The 20,065-nt window shown below is 43.8% G+C and overlaps 1 protein-coding gene across 3 annotated transcripts in view; it reads right to left on the bottom strand.

Moving 5' to 3' along the window:
• Nucleotides 1-20,065, bottom strand: part of adcy6b (adenylate cyclase 6b) — a 69,963-nt gene that overhangs the window by 11,786 nt on the left and 38,112 nt on the right. For 2 of the 3 annotated variants that reach the window (XM_080734099.1, XM_080734100.1), the window contains exons 6-20: nt 18,199-18,310; nt 17,352-17,479; nt 16,336-16,494; nt 15,985-16,126; nt 11,365-11,493; nt 10,306-10,334; nt 8,205-8,352; nt 7,418-7,515; nt 7,150-7,237; nt 6,874-6,990; nt 4,449-4,598; nt 2,943-3,118; nt 2,275-2,310; nt 617-649; nt 368-500 (exon numbers count right to left, since the gene is read on the bottom strand). In XM_080734099.1, coding sequence (XP_080590225.1) covers nt 368-500; nt 617-649; nt 2,275-2,310; nt 2,943-3,118; nt 4,449-4,598; nt 6,874-6,990; nt 7,150-7,237; nt 7,418-7,515; nt 8,205-8,352; nt 10,306-10,334; nt 11,365-11,493; nt 15,985-16,126; nt 16,336-16,494; nt 17,352-17,479; nt 18,199-18,310 — 1,678 coding nt within the window. Of the gene's footprint in view, nt 1-362; nt 501-616; nt 650-2,274; nt 2,311-2,942; nt 3,119-4,448; nt 4,599-6,873; nt 6,991-7,149; nt 7,238-7,417; nt 7,516-8,204; nt 8,353-10,305; nt 10,335-11,364; nt 11,494-15,984; nt 16,127-16,335; nt 16,495-17,351; nt 17,480-18,198; nt 18,311-20,065 lie in introns of all 3 variants that reach the window. The other variant, XR_013962374.1, reaches the window with a different exon arrangement.

The raw sequence follows: 20,065 nt of genomic DNA, 5'->3' as shown, positions 1-20,065 counted from the left end.
TCACCGAATTCGAATATTCGCTTATTTTATTTTATTGTTGGCTAGATAGGAAGTCATAAGAATGAGTTGTCAATGCCCCTGGTGGATGAATTTGTTAATGCTCTATACCAGGGGTTCTCAAACCTTTTTAGGCTGTGACCCCCAAAATAAACATATTTGAACTGGGGACCCCCACCCTGACAAGCAGCGTTGCGAGGCGTTGTGAGCATGTAGATCGGCTATTTTCACAATGTTCGCCTCTTGCTTACTTAATGTTTGGCCAGTCCTGTCAAATATTCGACTATTCGAATACTTAAAATACTAAAAATCACTATTCGTGAATGCCCTAGTATGCTTCTGATGATACATTTTATTTGACTTACTGTACCTGCAACTTCCAGAGGAAGTCAAGGCGTGCGGTGGATTCCACCTGTTGGGCGTGCAGGTAGAGAGCCAAAACGAACACGGTGAGGATGACAGGGGTCATGATCTTAAGGGGCACCTTGGTCATGTGTTCCAGGCTGTTTGGAGGAGGGAAACATGGAGGTACGGATATCAACCTCTTGCAGGGGAAATGTTATAGAAAATGCATGAAGATACAGTATTAACGCCCAGAGATCGAGTGACAGCCGCTTACCACTGATGTGCTGTTTCGTTAGCCTCGTTGGGCCTGGAAAACAAACAGACATGAGAAATGATCACTGTCTAAAGACCATATAGGGATCATCATTAGATTTAGGCTTTTGCAGAAATGTCACAGTCCTGCCGTGACAGTAGTTCTTCCCCTGCGTCTCGATTTCCCCCCCATATGTATGTTTGTGTGTGCGTGTGCGTGAGTGAGTGAGTGAGTGAGTGAGTGAGTGAGTGAGTGAGTGAGTGAGTGAGTGAGTGAGTGAGTGAGTGAGTGAGTGTGTGTGTGTGTGTGCGTGCGTGCGTGCGTGCGTGCGTGCGTGCGTGCGTGCGTGCGTGCGTGCGTGTGTGTGCGCGCGCTTCCTTCTTGGTATAGAAGGCTCTGTGGTTTCCCATGTGGGAGACCCAGGGTCGAATCTCAGGTGTAACATCGTGCCGTGAACCGGATTGGGTTTCCTGTTGGTGGTGGTGAGGTGGGGGGTGTCAAAGTGGGGTGAATGAGAAGCTCAACCCCAACAGCCTCTATTAACCCCCAGGCCAAGGGGGGGATTTTCACTTACATCTAAATAGCAGTAGATGTTTGGTTTCCCACATGAGACACAGGGGTTTGAAACTTGGGAGTTACACAGCCATTCTCCGGCCTCGGCACGGCCGCTGCACATCTGCCTTCCATCGACTATACAACTATACGATATTGCTAGATCATTGCTATCGGCCAGTCCATAATTGTGTATGCAAGTCAGGGACGTGCAGAGAATGTTAGAGAGGCAGGGGCTGAAATTTCTAAAAGGGCCTTTTGGTGAAAATATCAAAAATAGCCGACCTCCAAGCTCACGACGTGTCGCACAAGGCAATTCTCTTGAATGCTGCCTTCAGGTATGGCATGGAAAGGGGGGCATTTGCATTTCTTCCTCCATAGTAAAAACTGCATTCATGGTCTGGAGAGGGCACTTTTTACAGACAGGTAAAAGGGCTGGGGCTTAATAAGCCCCCTTTGATGTCTATGTGTCTATGTGCCTGTACAGAGTCATTCTTCATGGTTTCTTACTTGTACATACCATGTTTCATTATGGCCTCCAGGATCACTATTCCCTCTTCTCCCTGCCTGTCTGCTCACCTCACCTCAGCTGCCAGACCCTCAAGCGTATCCTGAGCCAGTCATGCTCCGCTCAGCCCTGCCATCCAAGCTCAGCTCAGCTTAGCTCAGCCTTCCTGTCTCCTGTCTACCCTCTGCCCTGCCTGCCGCTCTCATTCCCCTTCAGCCCCAAAATAAACCCCTTTATATTACTTCATTCCATTGTCCGTGTCTGCATTGGGCTCCACGTTCACTGATCGTCTCGGACTTGCAAGTCGCCCTGGATAAGAGCGGCTGCTAAAATGCCCAAATTGAACAGGAATTGAACAGGAAAATAAATAATATAAATCACGGGGCGCCTGCTGGCCTACTGGTCCAGGCGCATACCACTTCGGCATTGCCACATAGGCATGGATGCCTGGCGGCGTTGCCGGTTCGATTCCCGATCCGTGTGTCACTCCCCATCTCTCCCCCCATTTCCTGTCAGTCTACTGTCCTATCAATAAAGGCATAAAAGCCCAAAAAACAAATCTTAAAAAAATAAATAATAATAATAATATAAATCACAATGCACGCGCAACACAACTTACCATTGTTCGGTATCATTGAAATTGAAATCATTAAATCTGAGGAAAGAAAACAGAATGACATATTCAATACGGGAGGATCTAATGATTGATTTGAATAATAGATCAAGTGCATTTGAAGTGAAAAGTGAACCAGGTGAACGTGACAGTCAAATGTATTGTGTTGTATGTATGTGTTTCTATTATTTTGTATTGTTAACTTTTAATCTGCTTAATGACCGCTTCCATTAAGGAAAGGATTCCAAATAAGCCTGTCGGCTTCTTCCTTTCCTAGCACAGTATTTGGTTTCCTTGATACGCTAATGAACTAAACTAGAAAATGTGCAATTTGTGAAATTGCAAGTGTGGTTTCAAATCATATTTGAGTTTTGGGAAGTGAATTTCCATTATTTTGGGGGCATTGCAATGCATTACTGGGCTGAAAAGTTTCATTTTTAAGTGGGGAAAATTAATTCACTAATAAATTAAAATCAATTAAACAATACAACTTTTCTCTTTTTTTTTCACGATTCCCAATGAAGCCGGTACTAACTAAACTACTGTATGTCTATGTGTGTGTGTGTGTGTGTGTGTGTGTGTGTGTGTGTGTGTGTGTGTGTGTGTGTGTGTGTGTGTGTGTGTGTGTGTGTGTGTGTGTGCGTGCGTGCGTGCCAACCAAGCAGGTCACGTACAGGCTGTTGGCTGTGACCAGCAGGTCGGCGTTGTCAAACAGAGTCACTAGAGGCCACTCCACCAGCAGGAGGAAGACGAGCTGGATGAGCAGCATGAGCGCCAGCTTCCCTATGCTGCTGATATGGAGGAACACTGAACAGGCCAGCAGGGTCAGCAGTACACTGTAGCTGAAATACTGCAGAGGTGAAGAGGAGAGGAGAGGAGAGGTGTTAACAACCCATTTAGGCCTAGAATTATTGAATGCTTTAACCAGTGAAAAATAGCAGATATACAAACGGTGCCGCGCTGCGAGCTTGTAGATCTGCTATTTTTGAAAAGGTCGTGAAAATGTGTGCAAATCTTTGAATATATGTATTTTCAAAGCGAACGTTTGTAACTCAAATTTTGCTTCTGGGTGGTCCCTGGAAGTAGATATTTTGAGATGGGTGTCCGTGGCCAAATAGATATCATTTTGGGGGTCCTTCACATGAAAAGGTTTGAGAACCACTGACATTGTAGTCTCTCAAGAACAGACTAACTGAGCTCCAGTTAAGTGAAAAGGACCTTTTCTTTGACGATGGCTGGCCAGATTGCTGACATAGAAACATGGGTTTTTCAAAAAATCTTAGAAGGATTCAAAAGACACTTATAGAATCTGGTCAAAATTCAAATTTTCATGATTTTTTCAAAAATAGCAGATCTACAAGCTCGCAGCGTGGCACTCAGTGCCGTGCTGTGAGCTTGTATATCTGCTATTTTTCATTAGTTAAAGCATAAAATAATGATACACAATATGTGTACCCGTTCTGAATGGTGTTAAGCACTTGAAACCTGGCGTCCTCATATAGGCTAGACTCGAGTCTTGGGGGACCCCAGTCAAGTGCTTATTTTCAAATATCTTCAGTTTTCAATTTTTCATTGAGATGGACTCAGTGACTGGAATAATGTTAGGTATGGTAAGCTACAGTACACGCTATATACAGCAGTGGTTCTCAACCTTTTCAGGCCGCAACCCCCAAAATAATCATATTTTAACTGGCGACCCCCCCCCCCCCCCCACCCTGACGAGCACTAAGAGTTGAGGCATTACATTTTGTATAACACGGTTCTATTGTGAAAATAGCCGATCAACATGCTCAAAAAGTCCGGCAACACAAGGCGTTGTGAGCATGTAGATCAGCTATTTTCACTATTTTGCACATTAAGTTAATCCCCCAAATAATTTGGGGACCCCCCTGGGCGTCCCGACCCACAGGTTGAGAACCACTGCTATACAGCGCCAATGTACACATTGCACAGGACCAAAACGTGTTCCTGTAAGCAAGTAAAACATGTAGGCACTCGGCAGGGGAATGTTGTGAGTGCGCACACACACACACACACACACACACACACACACACACACACACACACACACACACACACACACACACACACACACACACACACACACACACACACACACACACACACACACACACACACACACACACACACACACACACACACACACACGTAGGGCTGACCTCAGGGAAATGGCAGGGGTTGGCCCGGCTGGGACAGAGTGTCAAGCCGTCCTCTGCTGTCTTGGTCAGGTTGTGCAGCAGGCATATGGTTACCGGGACATCAGGATCTCCCGATGCACAGTCCAGGAGGCTGTCTGTGTTACAGGTAAACTGTCAGGAAAAGGAGGGAAAAGAACAAAAATGTGTGTGTGTTCAAGCCTCAAGATCTTTATTGTAACTTCCCATTATACAAGACAAGTATAAAAGCAATATGGGTTTGAGCAACATCCAAAATAGCTAACTAGAAAGGGGCGCTCCAGAATTATAACGGGAAAAGATTCAGGAGTATTTGAAACACAGACTGTTAGAAGCTGAAAGCTGCGAGGCGAAACGGTTTCCCACACCAGTATGGACCTGACAGATGCTCATTCATTCACGGCCAGGCTTGGGCCACACTGCCAGGCCGTGCCCTTTCTTCAGCAATGTCATCATCCCTTCCTGTCAACAGTTTGGTGACAACTTAACTAAATAAATATAGTTTTGTAATGTTACGGCCAAATTTACACCAGACCCGTTCACAGGCTCCCACTATTGGACGATTTCAAAATAATTGTACACACGTCAACATCCACTCATTCAACTGTGAAACATATCCTGTGAATTGTTCAATTTACATGTTTTTGTTTTAAGCTTTAAGCTTTCATTAGGTCAGTATAAATAAACAGGAACCACGGGCAGAGAGAGAGATACATGCGAGACAATAGAGGGTCAGATTCAAACTGGGTCCACAAACTATATGTAATTATATAATTTCTTTGCATTTCTAGTGCTCCCTAGTGGTTGATTTGAATAATACACAAGCTATCTTTCAGGTACCATTGTAGTCGTACCAATCCTGCATGTTTTATTATGATTGGCCCAACGGCTGTTAACTGTTAATGTGCTGAGCCATGACATGAGTTCACTGGTCAATATCTAAAAATATATATATTTCAAATATCAATGTATATCAGTTTTGGTACAGTAATGATCCACATTTTGGCAACCTACAGTTTAGGATCAGTTGTGTGACTTGTATCATACTGTAAAAACAAATGTACTGGAACACATGAAGCCTTTTTATTTTATTGATTAAGTCATAAATGGATGTAACTTAATGGACAGATTCAACAAACAAACAATTTTTTTTGTGTACAATTCAAAAGTTACTATATAGGCCAAAATGGGAGTGGCAGGAGAAGAAAGATTTACAGGATCCAGCCATTTAAGCTTTAACCACAAGTCAGGAACAGTCAGCCATAGAACATTTATTTTATCAGGTGTGAATCTACAGTAATCTACAGCAATTGGTCACACATGTTATGATAACAGCACTAAAGTCTGCTAGCCTACATTTGGAGAGAAAAAAAAGATTTGGGCAGTTCCAATTCCATCAAAGGCGAGAACACAAACTGTGTCATAGCGTAAACATTTTGTCATTTTTTTAGGGCACAAAGGCCAAACGCCAGGGCAAGAAGGCCATCAAATAAAACAAGATTTTAGTCCATTGAAAGAATTATTTGAATTAAGGGTTAGTGATGATAACATAATCTGCAGTGAAATAGATAAATTATGGCATTTACAATCTGATCCATGCTCAGGCCTGCACCAATCAAAGTCACTGGACTGGAGTTAAGATTTCAAAAAAATGTTTTGCTTGTAAACAATATGTAGACAGTGTCTACTGTCTACATATTGACAAGAAAAAGACAGAGGATAAAGTGGTACAGTCAGCTGGGGCATTAAGGCCACTGTGGCCTCAGGTCATGTCATTGGTTTGAGGGGCACAAGGCCAAACTGAGGGGCAACGGTGGCCATGGCCTTCATGGTCTCCATGAAATTCCTGCCCAACACTGAAGTATTTCTTGGACATGGACCCCCCTTCTCAAAATATTGTATCAGGGACCCCCCAGAAGCAAATATTTGAGTTACAAATGTTCAGTTTTAAAAAGGTATATTCAAAGACATGCAAAAAAATCATGATTTTTCAAAATTAGCAGATCTACAAGCTCATAGCGCGGCACTCGCTACCCCGGTACCCCAAAACACGTTTTATTCCAAAATGTAATATACTTTATACTTTTCAACATTTTATGAAAATAGCCGATCTACAAGCTCACAACATGTTACAATGCAACGCTTTGCAGATGTATAGCCTATGGGTTAAAGTGGCTAAATTGATTTTAATGCTATATTTTGCTGGTGACCCCCTGGAACCTCCAAAAGGGCCCCCGGGGGTCCACGGACTCCAGTTTGAAACCACTGGTGTACAGTACCACATGTCATCCCTCCTCCCTACCTTGACTTCCCTCTGTTTCTCTTCCCCATCTCTTCACGTTGTTCTCTTGAAAGTTATTTTCAGTAAGCGACACTATCATGTGAGCAAATAAAATTAGGAGACCCCTACCATGTTGACAAAGGCAGAGATGAAGAGGAGGAGGATGGTGAGGACTCCCACAATCGTGCTGTTGGTGTGAGACTGGACAATCTTCTTGGTAGCCGTCTGCAAGAAAGCTGGGAAGATCTGGAGTGTAGATGGGAAAAAAGTAATATTAGCAGTAATATTACTGACACAGACCTTAGCTTGCACAACTGTACACATGCAAAAGTTACAGGTGTATTATGCATTATTATGTGTAGTATAACTCCAGAGGAGATTGTGTGAACAGGAAAGGCTCCTTACTTTAATGCAGGAGTAAATGGCACAGATGAAGAGAATGTTGATGAGGATGACGAAGATTGTGACAAAGATACCCAGCATGAGCGGCGTGCTGTGGAAGAGAACAATCGGGGTTATCAGTAGGCTGTACAACTGTTGTAAACAAAAACAGGATTGTACTTCCCGTTTGTGGAATTAAAATCACGAAAATATAACAAAAAGTAATTTCCTCCTTTAGGAAAGGCTTGCCATGATTATCTAATCTGGTGTTAGATTGGACCAAATGACTCACTGCGGGAAGATGATTATCTGAATGAAGCCGATGAAGCAGAAGACAAGGAGTGCACAGGCCACATAGCCGCCGAAACGATCATCCACCTTTTTGGAGTACTGAGAAACAGAACATGGGACAGGCCATAATGTACGCCATTTTAGTGCAACGCACCGGTCATTGTCATATAGATGAACCCATTTAGGCCTAGAATTATTGAATGCTTTAACCAGTGAAAAATAGCAGATATACAAGCTCACAGCAGCTGCGAGCTTGTAGATCTGCTATTTTTGTGTACAAATCTTTGAATATATGTATTTTCAAAGCGAACGTTTGTAACTCAAATTTTGCTTCTGGGTGGTCCCTGGAACTAAATATTTTGAGATGGGGGTCTGTTGACAAATAAATATAATTTTGGGGGTCCTTCACGTGAAAAAGTTTGAGAACCACTGACATAGTAGTCTCTCAAGAACAGACTAACTGAGCTCCATTTAAGTGAAAAGGACCTTTTCTTTGACGGTGGCTAGCCAGATTGCTGACATAGAAACATGGGTTTTTCAAAAAACCTTAGAAGGATTCAAAAGACACTTATAGAATCGGGTCAAAATTCTAATTTTCACGATTTTTCAAAAATAGCAGATCTACAAGCTCGCAGCGTGGCACTCGGTGCCGCGCTGTGAGCTTGTATATCTGCTATTTTTCAATAGTTAAAGCATAAAATAATGATACACAATGATGTGTACCCGTTCTAAATGGGTTAATGGGGTTTGGAGGAATTCCCCTCAACTTTCACCCAAATTCTTCGTACCTTTTTCTCGAGCTCGGGGGTCTGGAAGGTGAGGAAGAACTTCTTGACGTGGTCCTTCCTCAGCTGGTCGATGCTCCGAGCATCGATGGCACGGCCCAGAAACTCGTCCACCTCATCCTCTGGGTTCAGAGCCTCCTGAGTACAGCGGCTATTACAGAGTAGACGGAACAACAGGTCACTCTGTGTGTGTGTGTGTGTGTGTGTGTGTGTGTGTGTGTGTGTGGTAAATGGTAAATGGTGCATTTATATAGCGCTTTTATCCAAGGCGCTTTACATAGATTGTGCATTACATTAACCCATTCACACACACATTCATACACCGGTGGAGGAGGAAACCATGCAAGGCACCAACCTACTCAACGGGAGCAATTAGGGGTTCAGAGTCTTGCTCAAGGACCCTTCGACATTAACTCAGGGGGAGCCCGGATTCGAACTGGGAACCCTTCGTGCTCTAATAACGATTTCTCTACCCCTGAGCTATGCCGCCCCAGTGTGTGTGTGTGTGTGTGTGTGTGTGTGTGTTCAAGACGCAAGAAATGTATTCAGGGGTGTCGCACCAAATTCTGGGCCCTGGGTGCTTTAACTATTCTGTGCCGCACTGCGAGCTTGTGGATCTGCTATTTCTTTTTAATCTTGAAAATGTGTGCAAGTCTTTGAATATTTCAAATCCTTCAATGTGAAGGACCCTCAAAATTATATATACGTATTTGGCCACGGACCCACATCTCAAATTATTTAGTTCCAGGGAGCCCTCCAAAGCAAAATTTTAGTTATAAATGTTCGCTTAAAAGAATACATATATTCAACGATTTTGTATATGCACTATATAGAATGCCCTCAACATGGGATCCCAATCGAGGTTGATCAAATGCTGTATTCATGATATAGGACCCTCCTACTAATTCTGGAAGTCAATTACAGGCAAATGGTATAAAATATGAAAAATAAGATTGACACTCGTCACATGACTCCCGAGTCATGAGAATTATGTGTAAAAAAAAAAAAAAAGCCATGTTGCTGCTAAAACATTTGCAAAGTGGAATCACTTTTGGCTCAGTGTTATCCCTCAATATGTGATTCAAATTTGGGGTTGATGGGATGATGCGTTCATACACACATAACAGACAGACAGGGACACCCAGGGGCGCAAACATAATCTGTCCCTGGACTTCGTCCTGGCGGAGATAAAAATAGCAATAAAACAACACTAATGGTAAATAATAAATAATACAATAGCTCAATGAGATGCCTTTGTTAAGTGTGCATGTCCTACCACAAAAAAACAGCTAGACAGGCAACAGTATTTTATAATTAGTGCCTTTTGTTCATTAGCCTGGTTGCCTGGTGGAAAAAAGCTGTCCCAGAGCCTGTTAGTCCAGGCCTCCATACTGCAGAACCGCTTGCCAGACAGGAGCAGCTGAAACAACCCATGGTTGGGAGGGCTGTGTGTGTCTGTGTGCCTGTGTGTATGTGTGGGAGCTGGCCGGTTCTGTGAAGGACCGGATGAGTCAGAGAGCTAACAACGAGGAGGCCACAGCTTCCCAGCTCCAGCATGTCTCCGCCACCTGGAGACAGCCAGGGGTGGACTGACCCTCAGGAGTACAGGGAGAATTCCTGGTGGGCTGGTCTGCATGTGGGCCAGTAGACAGCTGTGGGCCAGTAGACAGCTGACTGGCCCACTAGTCTCTTGAGCCAGACTGTTGTTGTCTCCCACAATTTTCGAAAGCTTCCGCCACACGGTAATTTGGAAGCGCTGAAAACAATCCGGGAATAAAGCGGATGTCCGGGAATAAAGCGGAAGCCTCCTCCTCGCTTCCGTTTCGTCTTAGCGGGACTACGCGTAAATCAAATTAGTCGAAGCATAAATAGCTTTATATTTTTAGATTCATTTTCATGAAAGGAAATGACAAACAGATGACAGCGTCAGGAATCAGCTTTCAAGGGGTGTAGCTCTAGACTCCATATAGCATTGGAGATTGTGGAATAGTAGTCTTGCTACGCGAGACAACTGACTTACAGAGTGGAGAGAGATATTGGCCCACTGATTTGTGTCTTATATAGTCAGCAACAAAAATATCAACAGTGGACTCTAAACACTTACTTATATTTACTGGATGCTTCATCAACGCCCTGGGGGAGAGAGAGAGAGACAGAGAGAGTGAGAGTGCAAGAGAGAGAGAGAGAGAGAGAGAGAGAGAGAGAGAGAGAGAGAGAGAGAGAGAGAGAGAGGAACAACGCGTGAGTCAGAGAGAATGTGACCAAGAAAGAGAGACATTGTAGGAGAGAGAAAGACTTGTCACATGGCTAGAGTGAAACCGCAGTGAAACAAAAAAAAAATACAGAGACTCAGTCATCTGTACAGCTAATCCCTGAGAGCTAGGCTGATGTTTTAATTAAAGCTTGGAGGCTTCAAATTACACCCTCCTCATCCCTAGGGCCGCTCCGAGACGGAGAGTGAGGAGAGGAGAGATGAGAGGAGAGTGAGGAGAGGAGAGATGAGAGGGACGAAAATGATAGAAAATGAACTGAAATGACAGTTAACAGATAGAGATTAAATGAGATAGAGAGACAGATGGAGCGAGAGAAAGATAGACAAGACTCACATGTGCATATTGGAGAGAGATAAAGAAAAAGTAGATAGATACATAGATCTAGACAGACAGACGATAGTACTTAGGCAGTGGTGTAAAGTATATGTACTCAAGTACTGTACTGTACAATTTTGAGGTATTTCTTTTACTTGAGTATTTCCAAATTTCAATACTTTTACTTCTACTCCATTACGTCTCAGAGGCAAATATTGTACTTTTACTCCACTATGATTATTTGAAAACTTTAGTTACAAGTTACTTCATAGATTTTCATTATTATTACAAAACATATATTACCCACATTTCGGCCATTTGAAAATAGCCAATCTACTCACAATGCGTTGTGATGTGAAATTTATACATTTGAAAACTTGAAATGGGACAGAGTTTTGTAGTTTCTAGTTTTGGTACTTTAAGTAATTGAAACCTTTTACTCAAGCAAATTTTGAATTCCGGATTCATACGTGATTACACTGGGCATGAAACCCTGTGGACACTGAAAGCTGCTAAGAAGTTAGTGCATGCTGCTGGGTGTGCGGAGCGCTAAGTGCTTCCAGCGTGTGTCTCACCATCTGTCTGAAGACTTTGGAATCCTTGTTTCTGGAGAAGGATCTGTCAGGAACCCAGCGGGGCATCAGGCCCTCAACAGAGTTAGCGCGTTGCCTCTGCATCTTCGCCATCATGGCTTTCTCTTCTTTCTGGAATGGGACCCATACACACAGTACATACAAATAAATTCCCCAACATTTGGAGTCACCCGAATTGATCTTTGAAATAAAGTGTAAAGTAACTTAACCAGTAAGACTCCCTAATCGGGAGATAAGCGACCGTAGGTGGCTTATTTGCACATTTGGTCATTTTTTACATCTGGGGGTCCCCCAGGGACCTGGGGGTCCCTGGGGCTCCGGGGGTCCTTGGAGGTTGTAGTTTGGCAGGCAAGGAGTGTGTGTGTAAAATCTGGCATGGATCGGGTCAACGGGTGCGGAGATATAAGCAGGGAAAAAGTGTGACGTGTGACGTGTGAGCACATTTGGTCATTTTTTACATCTGGGGGTCCCCCAGGGAACTGGGGGTCCCTGGGGCTCCGGGGGTCCTTGGAGGTTGTAGTTTGGCAGTCAAGGAGTGTGTGTGCAAAATTTGGCATGGATGGGGGCAACGGTTGTGGAGATATGAGCAGGGCAAAAGTGTGACGGACTCACTGACTCACTCACTCACTCACTCACTCACTCACTCACAGACAGCCGGTGGAGGTTTTGGTAGTAAATGCGACCTACGGTCGCAATAAGTACATTTACGTTAAGTACAATTTTGAGGTATTTGTAGTTGTCAGTACTTTTACTCCTCTACATCTCATAGGCAAATATTGTACTTTTACTCCACTACAATTATTTGAAAACTTTAGTACCTAGTTACTTTGTAGATTTTGATTATAATTACAAAACACTCATTAACTACTTCAACCCTATATACATTTCGACCATTTAAAATAGCCAATCTACAAGCTCACAATGTGTCGCATCTGCACATTTCTAAAGATTTCATACATTTGAAAACTTGAAATGGGACATTCTGCATAATGAGTACTTTTACTTTTAATACTTTAAGTACATTTTGATGCCAAAACTTTCATACGTTTACTCAAGTACATTTTGAATTCCGGACCTTTTACTTGTAATGGAGTATTCCTACATATACTTACTTTTACTCAAGTAAAACATGTGAGTACTTATCCCACCACGGGGGTGTGGTTTGTTGTGGGCTGCATGGGGAGGGCCAAGAGGTGGCGCCAGGGGCGTCACAAGGGGGGAAAAGTGGGACTGGGCCCAAGGTGGAGGGGCCTTAATTATTTTATACTTTAGCTACTGAAAAGTAGCTAAACAGCGCCTGTGAGCTTGCAGATCTGCTATTTTACATATCAATACATATCATTTCAGGCACTCCTGCTGGCGCTGTCTAGTGTATACAGCCCCACAAGATGACATGGGAAAATGGACACTGTCTAGTGTATACAGCCCCACGAGATGACATGGGAAATGGACACTGTCTAGTGTATACAGCCCACGAGATGACATGGGAAATGGACACTGTCTAGTGTATACAGCCCCATGAGATGACATGGGAAATGGACACTCTAGTGTCTACAGCCCCACGAGATGACATGGGAAATGGACACTCTAGTGTCTACAGCCCCACGAGATGACATGGGAAATGGACACTCTGGTGTCTACAGCCCCACAAGATGACATGGGAAATGGACACTCTAGTGTCTACAGCCCCACAAGATGACATGGGAAATGGACACTCTAGTGTCTACAGCCCCACAAGATGACATGGGAAATGGACACTCTAGTGTCTACAGCCCCACAAGATGACATGGGAAATGGACACTCTAGACAGTGTCTACAGCCCCACGAGATGACATAGGAAATGGACACTGTCTAGTGTCTACAGCCCCACAAGATGACACAGGAAATGGACGCGTCTGACGCATCGGCTTGTATTTCAGAAGCACCAAACTACAACGCACTAGGGAGGGGACGATATGAAAATTTCATATCACGATTATTAGACCTGTGACGATTCACTTTTTCCCGATTCGATTCGATTTCGATTCATAGGGTGACGATTCGATTATATCACGATTATTGCGTTTTCCTGCGATTTGAATCACGATTATTGCGATTTTCCCCCCAAAATTACATCTTTATATTGAAACATTCAAAAAAAATTCTAAACAATATAAAACATTAAAAGTTGAATCATAATCATAAATCAATGCAGCCAAATAAAGTCAGTCAATCTTTCTGACATTTATTTCAGCCAAAGTGCCAGACTAGTGGTACAACATTACAACAACATGTTCCTGGTCAAGATGCCAGAAAACACAGAACACAACAGTCATAAAAAATAAAAGAAAATCGCTTTGCTGCAGGACTACAGCACTGTGCTAGCTTTAGCCATAACATGACATCCTCATGACCTAAAACTGTTCCTTTAGGAGCTGTACTTACTCTGACTGAAAGTGGTTATTTCATCAAATTCACCTTCAGGTTAATTTTGCCATAAAAAAAAGTTTTTTTTTTTTTCTTTTATATAAATAAATAAAATCGGGAAAATCGATTCTGAACTTTGAAAATCGATTAATTGAATCGCCAGCATTAACATCACGATAATATAGTGAATCGATTTTTTTGCACAGGCCTAACGATTATTGTGACCAAAGAAATCACGATTTACAATATTATCGCCCTAATCAAAATGTCCCCAACTTCCATTATCCTAGTGCAGAACATTTGCCAAAAAATAGCAGCTTGTAGATCTGTAAAAAAACGGCACTGCCCACAAGACGATATGAGGAATCATGTCTCCTGAACCCCAAAAGCAATATTCTGGGGGGAACATAACAACTTGTAGAACGTCTATTTTTGGTAAAGAGATTTGGTGGAGACAGAAAAAAGCGGTCCATGTGCAGAGACAACTCATGTCCAGCTTACTAAGTCTAGAGCTTTAAGTGGTTAATCAATTTTCATCAGGTCATCAGACCTGGTCTACATCTTGTCTGACCCGTGGTCAAAAATTCCTGGCCGTCACTTTCTCCACATTGGCTGGCGCTGTAGCCAATGACGAGGGCTATCAATGTCCTCGTCACAGTTACGCGGCCCCCCAGGTTACGGGATCGCTGCATTTCACCCTAGAATAGATAGACCATTGTGGGCATCATACTGTATCTCAGCATGTGCGCTAGTTAGAATTTAAGAGGTGTGTAGGAGCCTATGGGCAATACTAAAAGCACTAACTCTCATAGAAGGAGCCTAGGAGAGGGACGGCAGAATCAACATCATTTCTCAAATAAATCGCCCTGTCATTCATATTGATTCCCCGTCCTCAAAATACGGCACAAAGTGCGTCCCGTATCAGTTTGTTTCCAAATACGGGACGATTCCGTGCAGCAAGCCGACATTATCAACACCTTATTTTCTTTCCAAGCCAGTTTGCCAGCTAATGCAAAATCCCAAGTCATCCAAGTTATCCCAAGTGTGTAGAATTCTGTTGCGGGGACAGATCTTTCCAAACGGTGGCTGGAGGAGAATTTCATACTTTTAAATGTGGTGTGTGTTCGCAGCCGTGCACGCTCGAAAGTAATTAAATAATAATAACCAGTAAGATGCCTAATAAAGCCATCTGTCTTGGCCATATATGGATTCTGTTAGTGTGGTTTTCCTACCAGGGCATCATCTGGGATACAATCCCCTTTATGCCCATATATGGAGATCCCTAACAGAATCCCTTTTATGCCCATACGGTCAAGCTCTGACGGTTCTGATAGTAAACTGCAATAATTAAATAAATAAAAAGGTACGAGCTTCGGGCCGGGCTTGGGCTGTAAATAACGCATTATTTTTGAACCCCAAAAAAAACATTTATTTTGGTGTCATTTATTATTCTTTGTTGTGCTAAAGAAAACCACAAATGCGACCTGATACATAATAACTGTAGTCATTTCTAGTTATTATGTATCCTGTGTAGGGATGGGACGATATGAAAATGTCACATCACGATTATTGTGACAAAAGAAATCAAGATTTGCGATATTATCGCGATAATCAAAAATCCATTATCCTGGGGCGGAACATTTGTCAAAATATAGGAGATCTACAAGCTCACAACGCGTGGCATTGCGACGCGTTGTGAGCTTGTAGATCGGCTATTCTTTGGCAAAGACATTTGATAGAGTGAAAAAGAAAACAAGACTGTATCAAGTACATAATATACTCTATGTACATTTTACCAATTATAGAGGGTTTGACTGATATGCAGCTCAGCAAATAAAAGGTGAATTGATCCCAGTGCATGACAGAGGACGATATCACGATAATTTAAATCTCCACGATACGATTATCGTGAGTGTTTTTTTTTTAATATTTGTTTTTGGGCTTTTGCCTTTATTGGATAGGACAGTAGACTGACAGGAAATAGGGGAGAGACAGGGAGTGACACACGGCAAAGGTCACCCGGATCGGGAATCGAACCGGCGACGCCGACAGGCATTGATGAAATGGCAATGCCTATATGGTATGCGCCTGGTCCACTAGGCCAACAGGCGCCCCCGTGAGTGTTTTTTTATCACGATAAACGATAATATCGCGTATCGTCCCATCCCTAATCCTGTGTGTGTGCAGAACACTGACCCTCTTCTGACTACAGCCGAGTACTAGAAAGGTTTCAATGTTGTGTTCCTTCAGGTAGGAGTTCCTGTCCCCTCCATGGCCTGGCTCCACATCGTAGTCTCCGTTCAGATACTGGAGCGTGGCTTTAGTGATGTGGATACGCCTGCACGCGCGCACACACACACACACGCACACGCACACACACACACACACACACACACACACACACACACAGACACACACACACACAAGGTCAAAGAAGACTCAGATAGATACATCAGTGACAACAGCCTACCAGAAGAAGTGGAATCAATACTAAGCTAAATGCTTCGTGACCCTGGAGGTAGGAGAACGTGAATGGGAGGGGCTTACCCTGCCTTCCCCCCTGCCTCCATGTGATTGGCCAGTGTCACGTCGTTGGACCAGACGTCAAACTGCCATTTGCGCAGGCCCAGCACCCCGCAGTGGACGCGCCCGCTGTGGATGCCCACCCGCATGTTAACGTTGACCCCCATTACCTCTCGCACCAGCCTGTAGACATTAGAGACAGACACACACACACACACACACACACACACACACACACACACACACACACACACACACACACACACACACACACACACACACACACACACACACACACACACACACACACACACACACACACACACACACACACACACACACACACACACACACACACAGAGAGAGCACTGTGTGACCTTCAGTTGTAATGCCTGTCGTGCTTGTCCTGTGTTGTATTACCATACCGTGAAATCCTACATTGTCTGCTGGTGGATTAAGTGTATGTATGTGAGATCCATGTGCACTTGTTTTGAGAGTGTGTGTACAGTATGTGTGCATGTGAGCAGAGCACACATGCAAGCATATTTACAGTATATGTATGTGTGTGTGTGCGTGGGTGTGTGTCTGTATTTAGACAGATAAAATAAAAAGTACATTATTGTCTTCTTAACCCATTTAGGCCTAACCTATAGAATAGGGCTAAATCAGAAATTAGCCTACAAAACAAATATGTTGCTACATACTGTACATGTACTGTAAGCCCCTCCCAAACAGCAAAATGTGTTCCCGGCCTGAATGGGTTGTCCATTGTCTATTCACTGGTGTGTATGGTTGCATGATCGAGTCTGTGTTTTTGCACTACAGCACAAGCATGTGTGTGAGTGACTGAGTGAGTGAGTGACAGAGATTATCAAAATATCAAGATTATGGCAGTGTGTGTGTGTGTGTGTGTGTGTGTGTGTGTGTGTGTGTGTGTGTGTGTGTGTGTGTGTGTGTGTGCGTGCGTGCGTGCGTGTGTGTGTGTGTGTGCGTGTGCGTGCGCACGTGTCTGTCTGTGTGTGTGTGTGTGTATGACTTACGAGATGGCTTCAATCATGTCTACTCCCATCTCCACACAGCAGTGGGCATGATCAGCCCGTGGGTCAGGCAGTCCTGACACGCAGTAGTAACAATCACCCAGGATCTTAATACGCAAGCAGTGGTTCTCCTACACACACACACACACAAACAATACTATATATCAGGCCCTAATTCTACCAAATACACACCATGCGTGTGTATGACATAATACAGCATGTTGTACTATACAGAACCGTATAATGTGTACAGTATACCAGTTGACTTAACTAAGTATCCACAGGTAGATCATGGTAACGTGTGCAGGTGTACAGTACATAGACCAGTGGCTCAAAGTAGGGATGGGTCAGAATAGTCACACTTTTGCCTCTACTCTATCTCTGGCACCGTTGGCCCTATCGATGCCAAACTTTGCACACACACTCCTTGGATGGCAAATCACAAAAGCCCTGATTTCTCACATGCCCCTCTTCTAGCGCCACCATTGTATGGGTCCCTTTATTATTTGTTTCCTATATTTAGTTTTAATTATTATTATTTCAAAACATTTTCAAAAAACCTGCCCAAAAAAGCTTTTTTTCCCCACCATGAATTAAAAACAAAATGCAGTGATTTCTTTCAGTAATTTCATGAAGAAATGAAGACAAATCCAAGAAATTCCATGAATTAGAAAACAAATGTTTAAGAAGTAGTGAAAATAGCCGATCTATAAGCTCTCAATGCGGCACGAATCGACGCGTTGAGAGCTTGTAGGTCTGCTGTTTTCACTAGTTTGGGTCCTGTGCAATTACTTTTTGGGGGGTCAAAAGCTAAAATGATTATGGGAACCACTACTGTTCTAGCGCTCACCGAGGCCAGCTTGTCGAAGCGAGCGAACAGCTCGTTCAGCGTCATGACCAGCTCCTGGGCCGTACACTGGGACGCCAGGCTGGTGAAGCCCTCGATGTCTGCAAACAGGATGCTGCGGAGGAGATGGGTGAGGGGGGAACGGGGGGGAGGGGGGTCAAGGTAAGACAAAGACACACACACAGAGGACAGATCAATGAGAGCAGCGTTAATTTAGCCACGGTCTAGCGCCTTCCACCTTCCTGTCCATGTGCTATAACAGCCAGGGCATGAGGGAAATGGAGATGGAGAGAGAGAGCGAGAGAGAGCGAGAGAGAGAGAGAGAGAGAGAGAGAGAGAGAGAGAGAGAGAGAGAGAGAGAGAGAGAGAGATTACCAAAATGTCAAGATTTTGCCACTTCATGTAAGGTCAGTGTAGAGTAACAGGAAACCACAGGCAGAGTGAGAGGAGAGAAGTAAGACAAGACGAGGGGTCGGAATCAAAACTGGGTTCTCAGGCTCTCCAAGAGCACATCGTTGCTGTCGGGCACAAACCTTGTACCTAAATATTTCAACTTTTCTTTCGTTTCTTTCGTTTTTTCGTAAATGAATGCCCTACTTTTTTTTACAGTGTCACACAAAAGTAGCAAAAAATAGCCGTTCTACGAGTTTACAAAGCTTCTTTTAAAGTGAAAGTAGGTCTGTGGGTTTTTATGAATATTGAAGCGATGAAAAGGATTAACAAAGGCTTGTGACTATATAACAACTACATTGGTTATTTTTTCCCCTGTTTCCTGATAAGTTTTGGACATAACAAGCTTTCTGGCCGACAGCGACAATAAGGTCTGTGCAGGCGGAGCCACCAGGCACCCTATGCTCCATGGGTTTTTTTTACCAACGTTTTCAGGCCAAGGACCCCTTAGTTGAGAGAGAGATGAAGCAGGGACCCCCACAACCTGTTCATAGATTCCATATACTGTAGTTCCATCATTTGACAGCCCAATCAGTGTATTTTGGATTCATGTAATTTGTGTTTCAGATATTTAACCACTTGAACCGTCAATACTTATATAAACTTGACCTTTCACTCTGTACTTGGTGTGCTCTTTTTCCCCCTCTACACCAAACCTCTTTGCCAAAAATAGCCGATCTACAAGCTCACAACGCCTCGCAGTCCGGACCCCTGTTGAAGACATCTAGAGGCCAATGTAGGTCACCTCCTCAAGCCCTTCCCTTCCAGAACCAGCGCTTGGCTGGTTTGTTTTGCTCTCCCTCTCCTTTTACTCTTGCCATCCTTTTTCTTTCACTCTCTGTCTCTCTTTTCCTCTTGCTCTCCGCCTCTCCTACCTTCCATCTGTCTTTTTCTATCGCTCCCCGTCTCTCCCTTGCTCAAGCCTTGCATCTCCCTCCCTCCCCTTTCTTTTTCCCTCTCTCTCTCTCTCCCTCTTACTCTAACGCCGTTCTCTCTCTCTCTCTCTTTCTCTCTCAGACTCATCCTTTTGTCTGCATATGTTTCTCCCTCCCTCTGTTTCTCCCAGGCATGGGAGGAGATGCTCTGCGTGCCTTTCATTTCTAACTTGTGATAGTAATTAACGGAACAGGATAAACAAGGCAACAAGGCAAGCAGAGGCCCAAGTCTCCCCTTCGACCACAGACAGATGGCGCTGCTGGGCCCTCTGTGACGTTCGGCCACTTTACAACCACTAATAACATAATTCAGTCTCTCTTGGAAGAGGCAGCACCTTGATTTTCATGTGTCCAGCGCAAGACAAAAGAGCGTGTATGTATTTGGGTCACGGAGGTGTCACTGTAGGGCAGGGGTGGGCAACTTTGATGATGGCGAGGACCACTATATTTCCACCTTCACTCCAGAGGGCCACATTGCATATTGC

The sequence above is a fragment of the Nannobrachium achirus genome, assembly GCF_963921795.1.
Source record: "Nannobrachium achirus genome assembly, chromosome: 9".
Classification (NCBI taxonomy): Eukaryota; Metazoa; Chordata; class Actinopteri; order Myctophiformes; family Myctophidae; genus Nannobrachium; species Nannobrachium achirus.
This window is presented reverse-complemented; position numbering and strand designations above follow the sequence as displayed.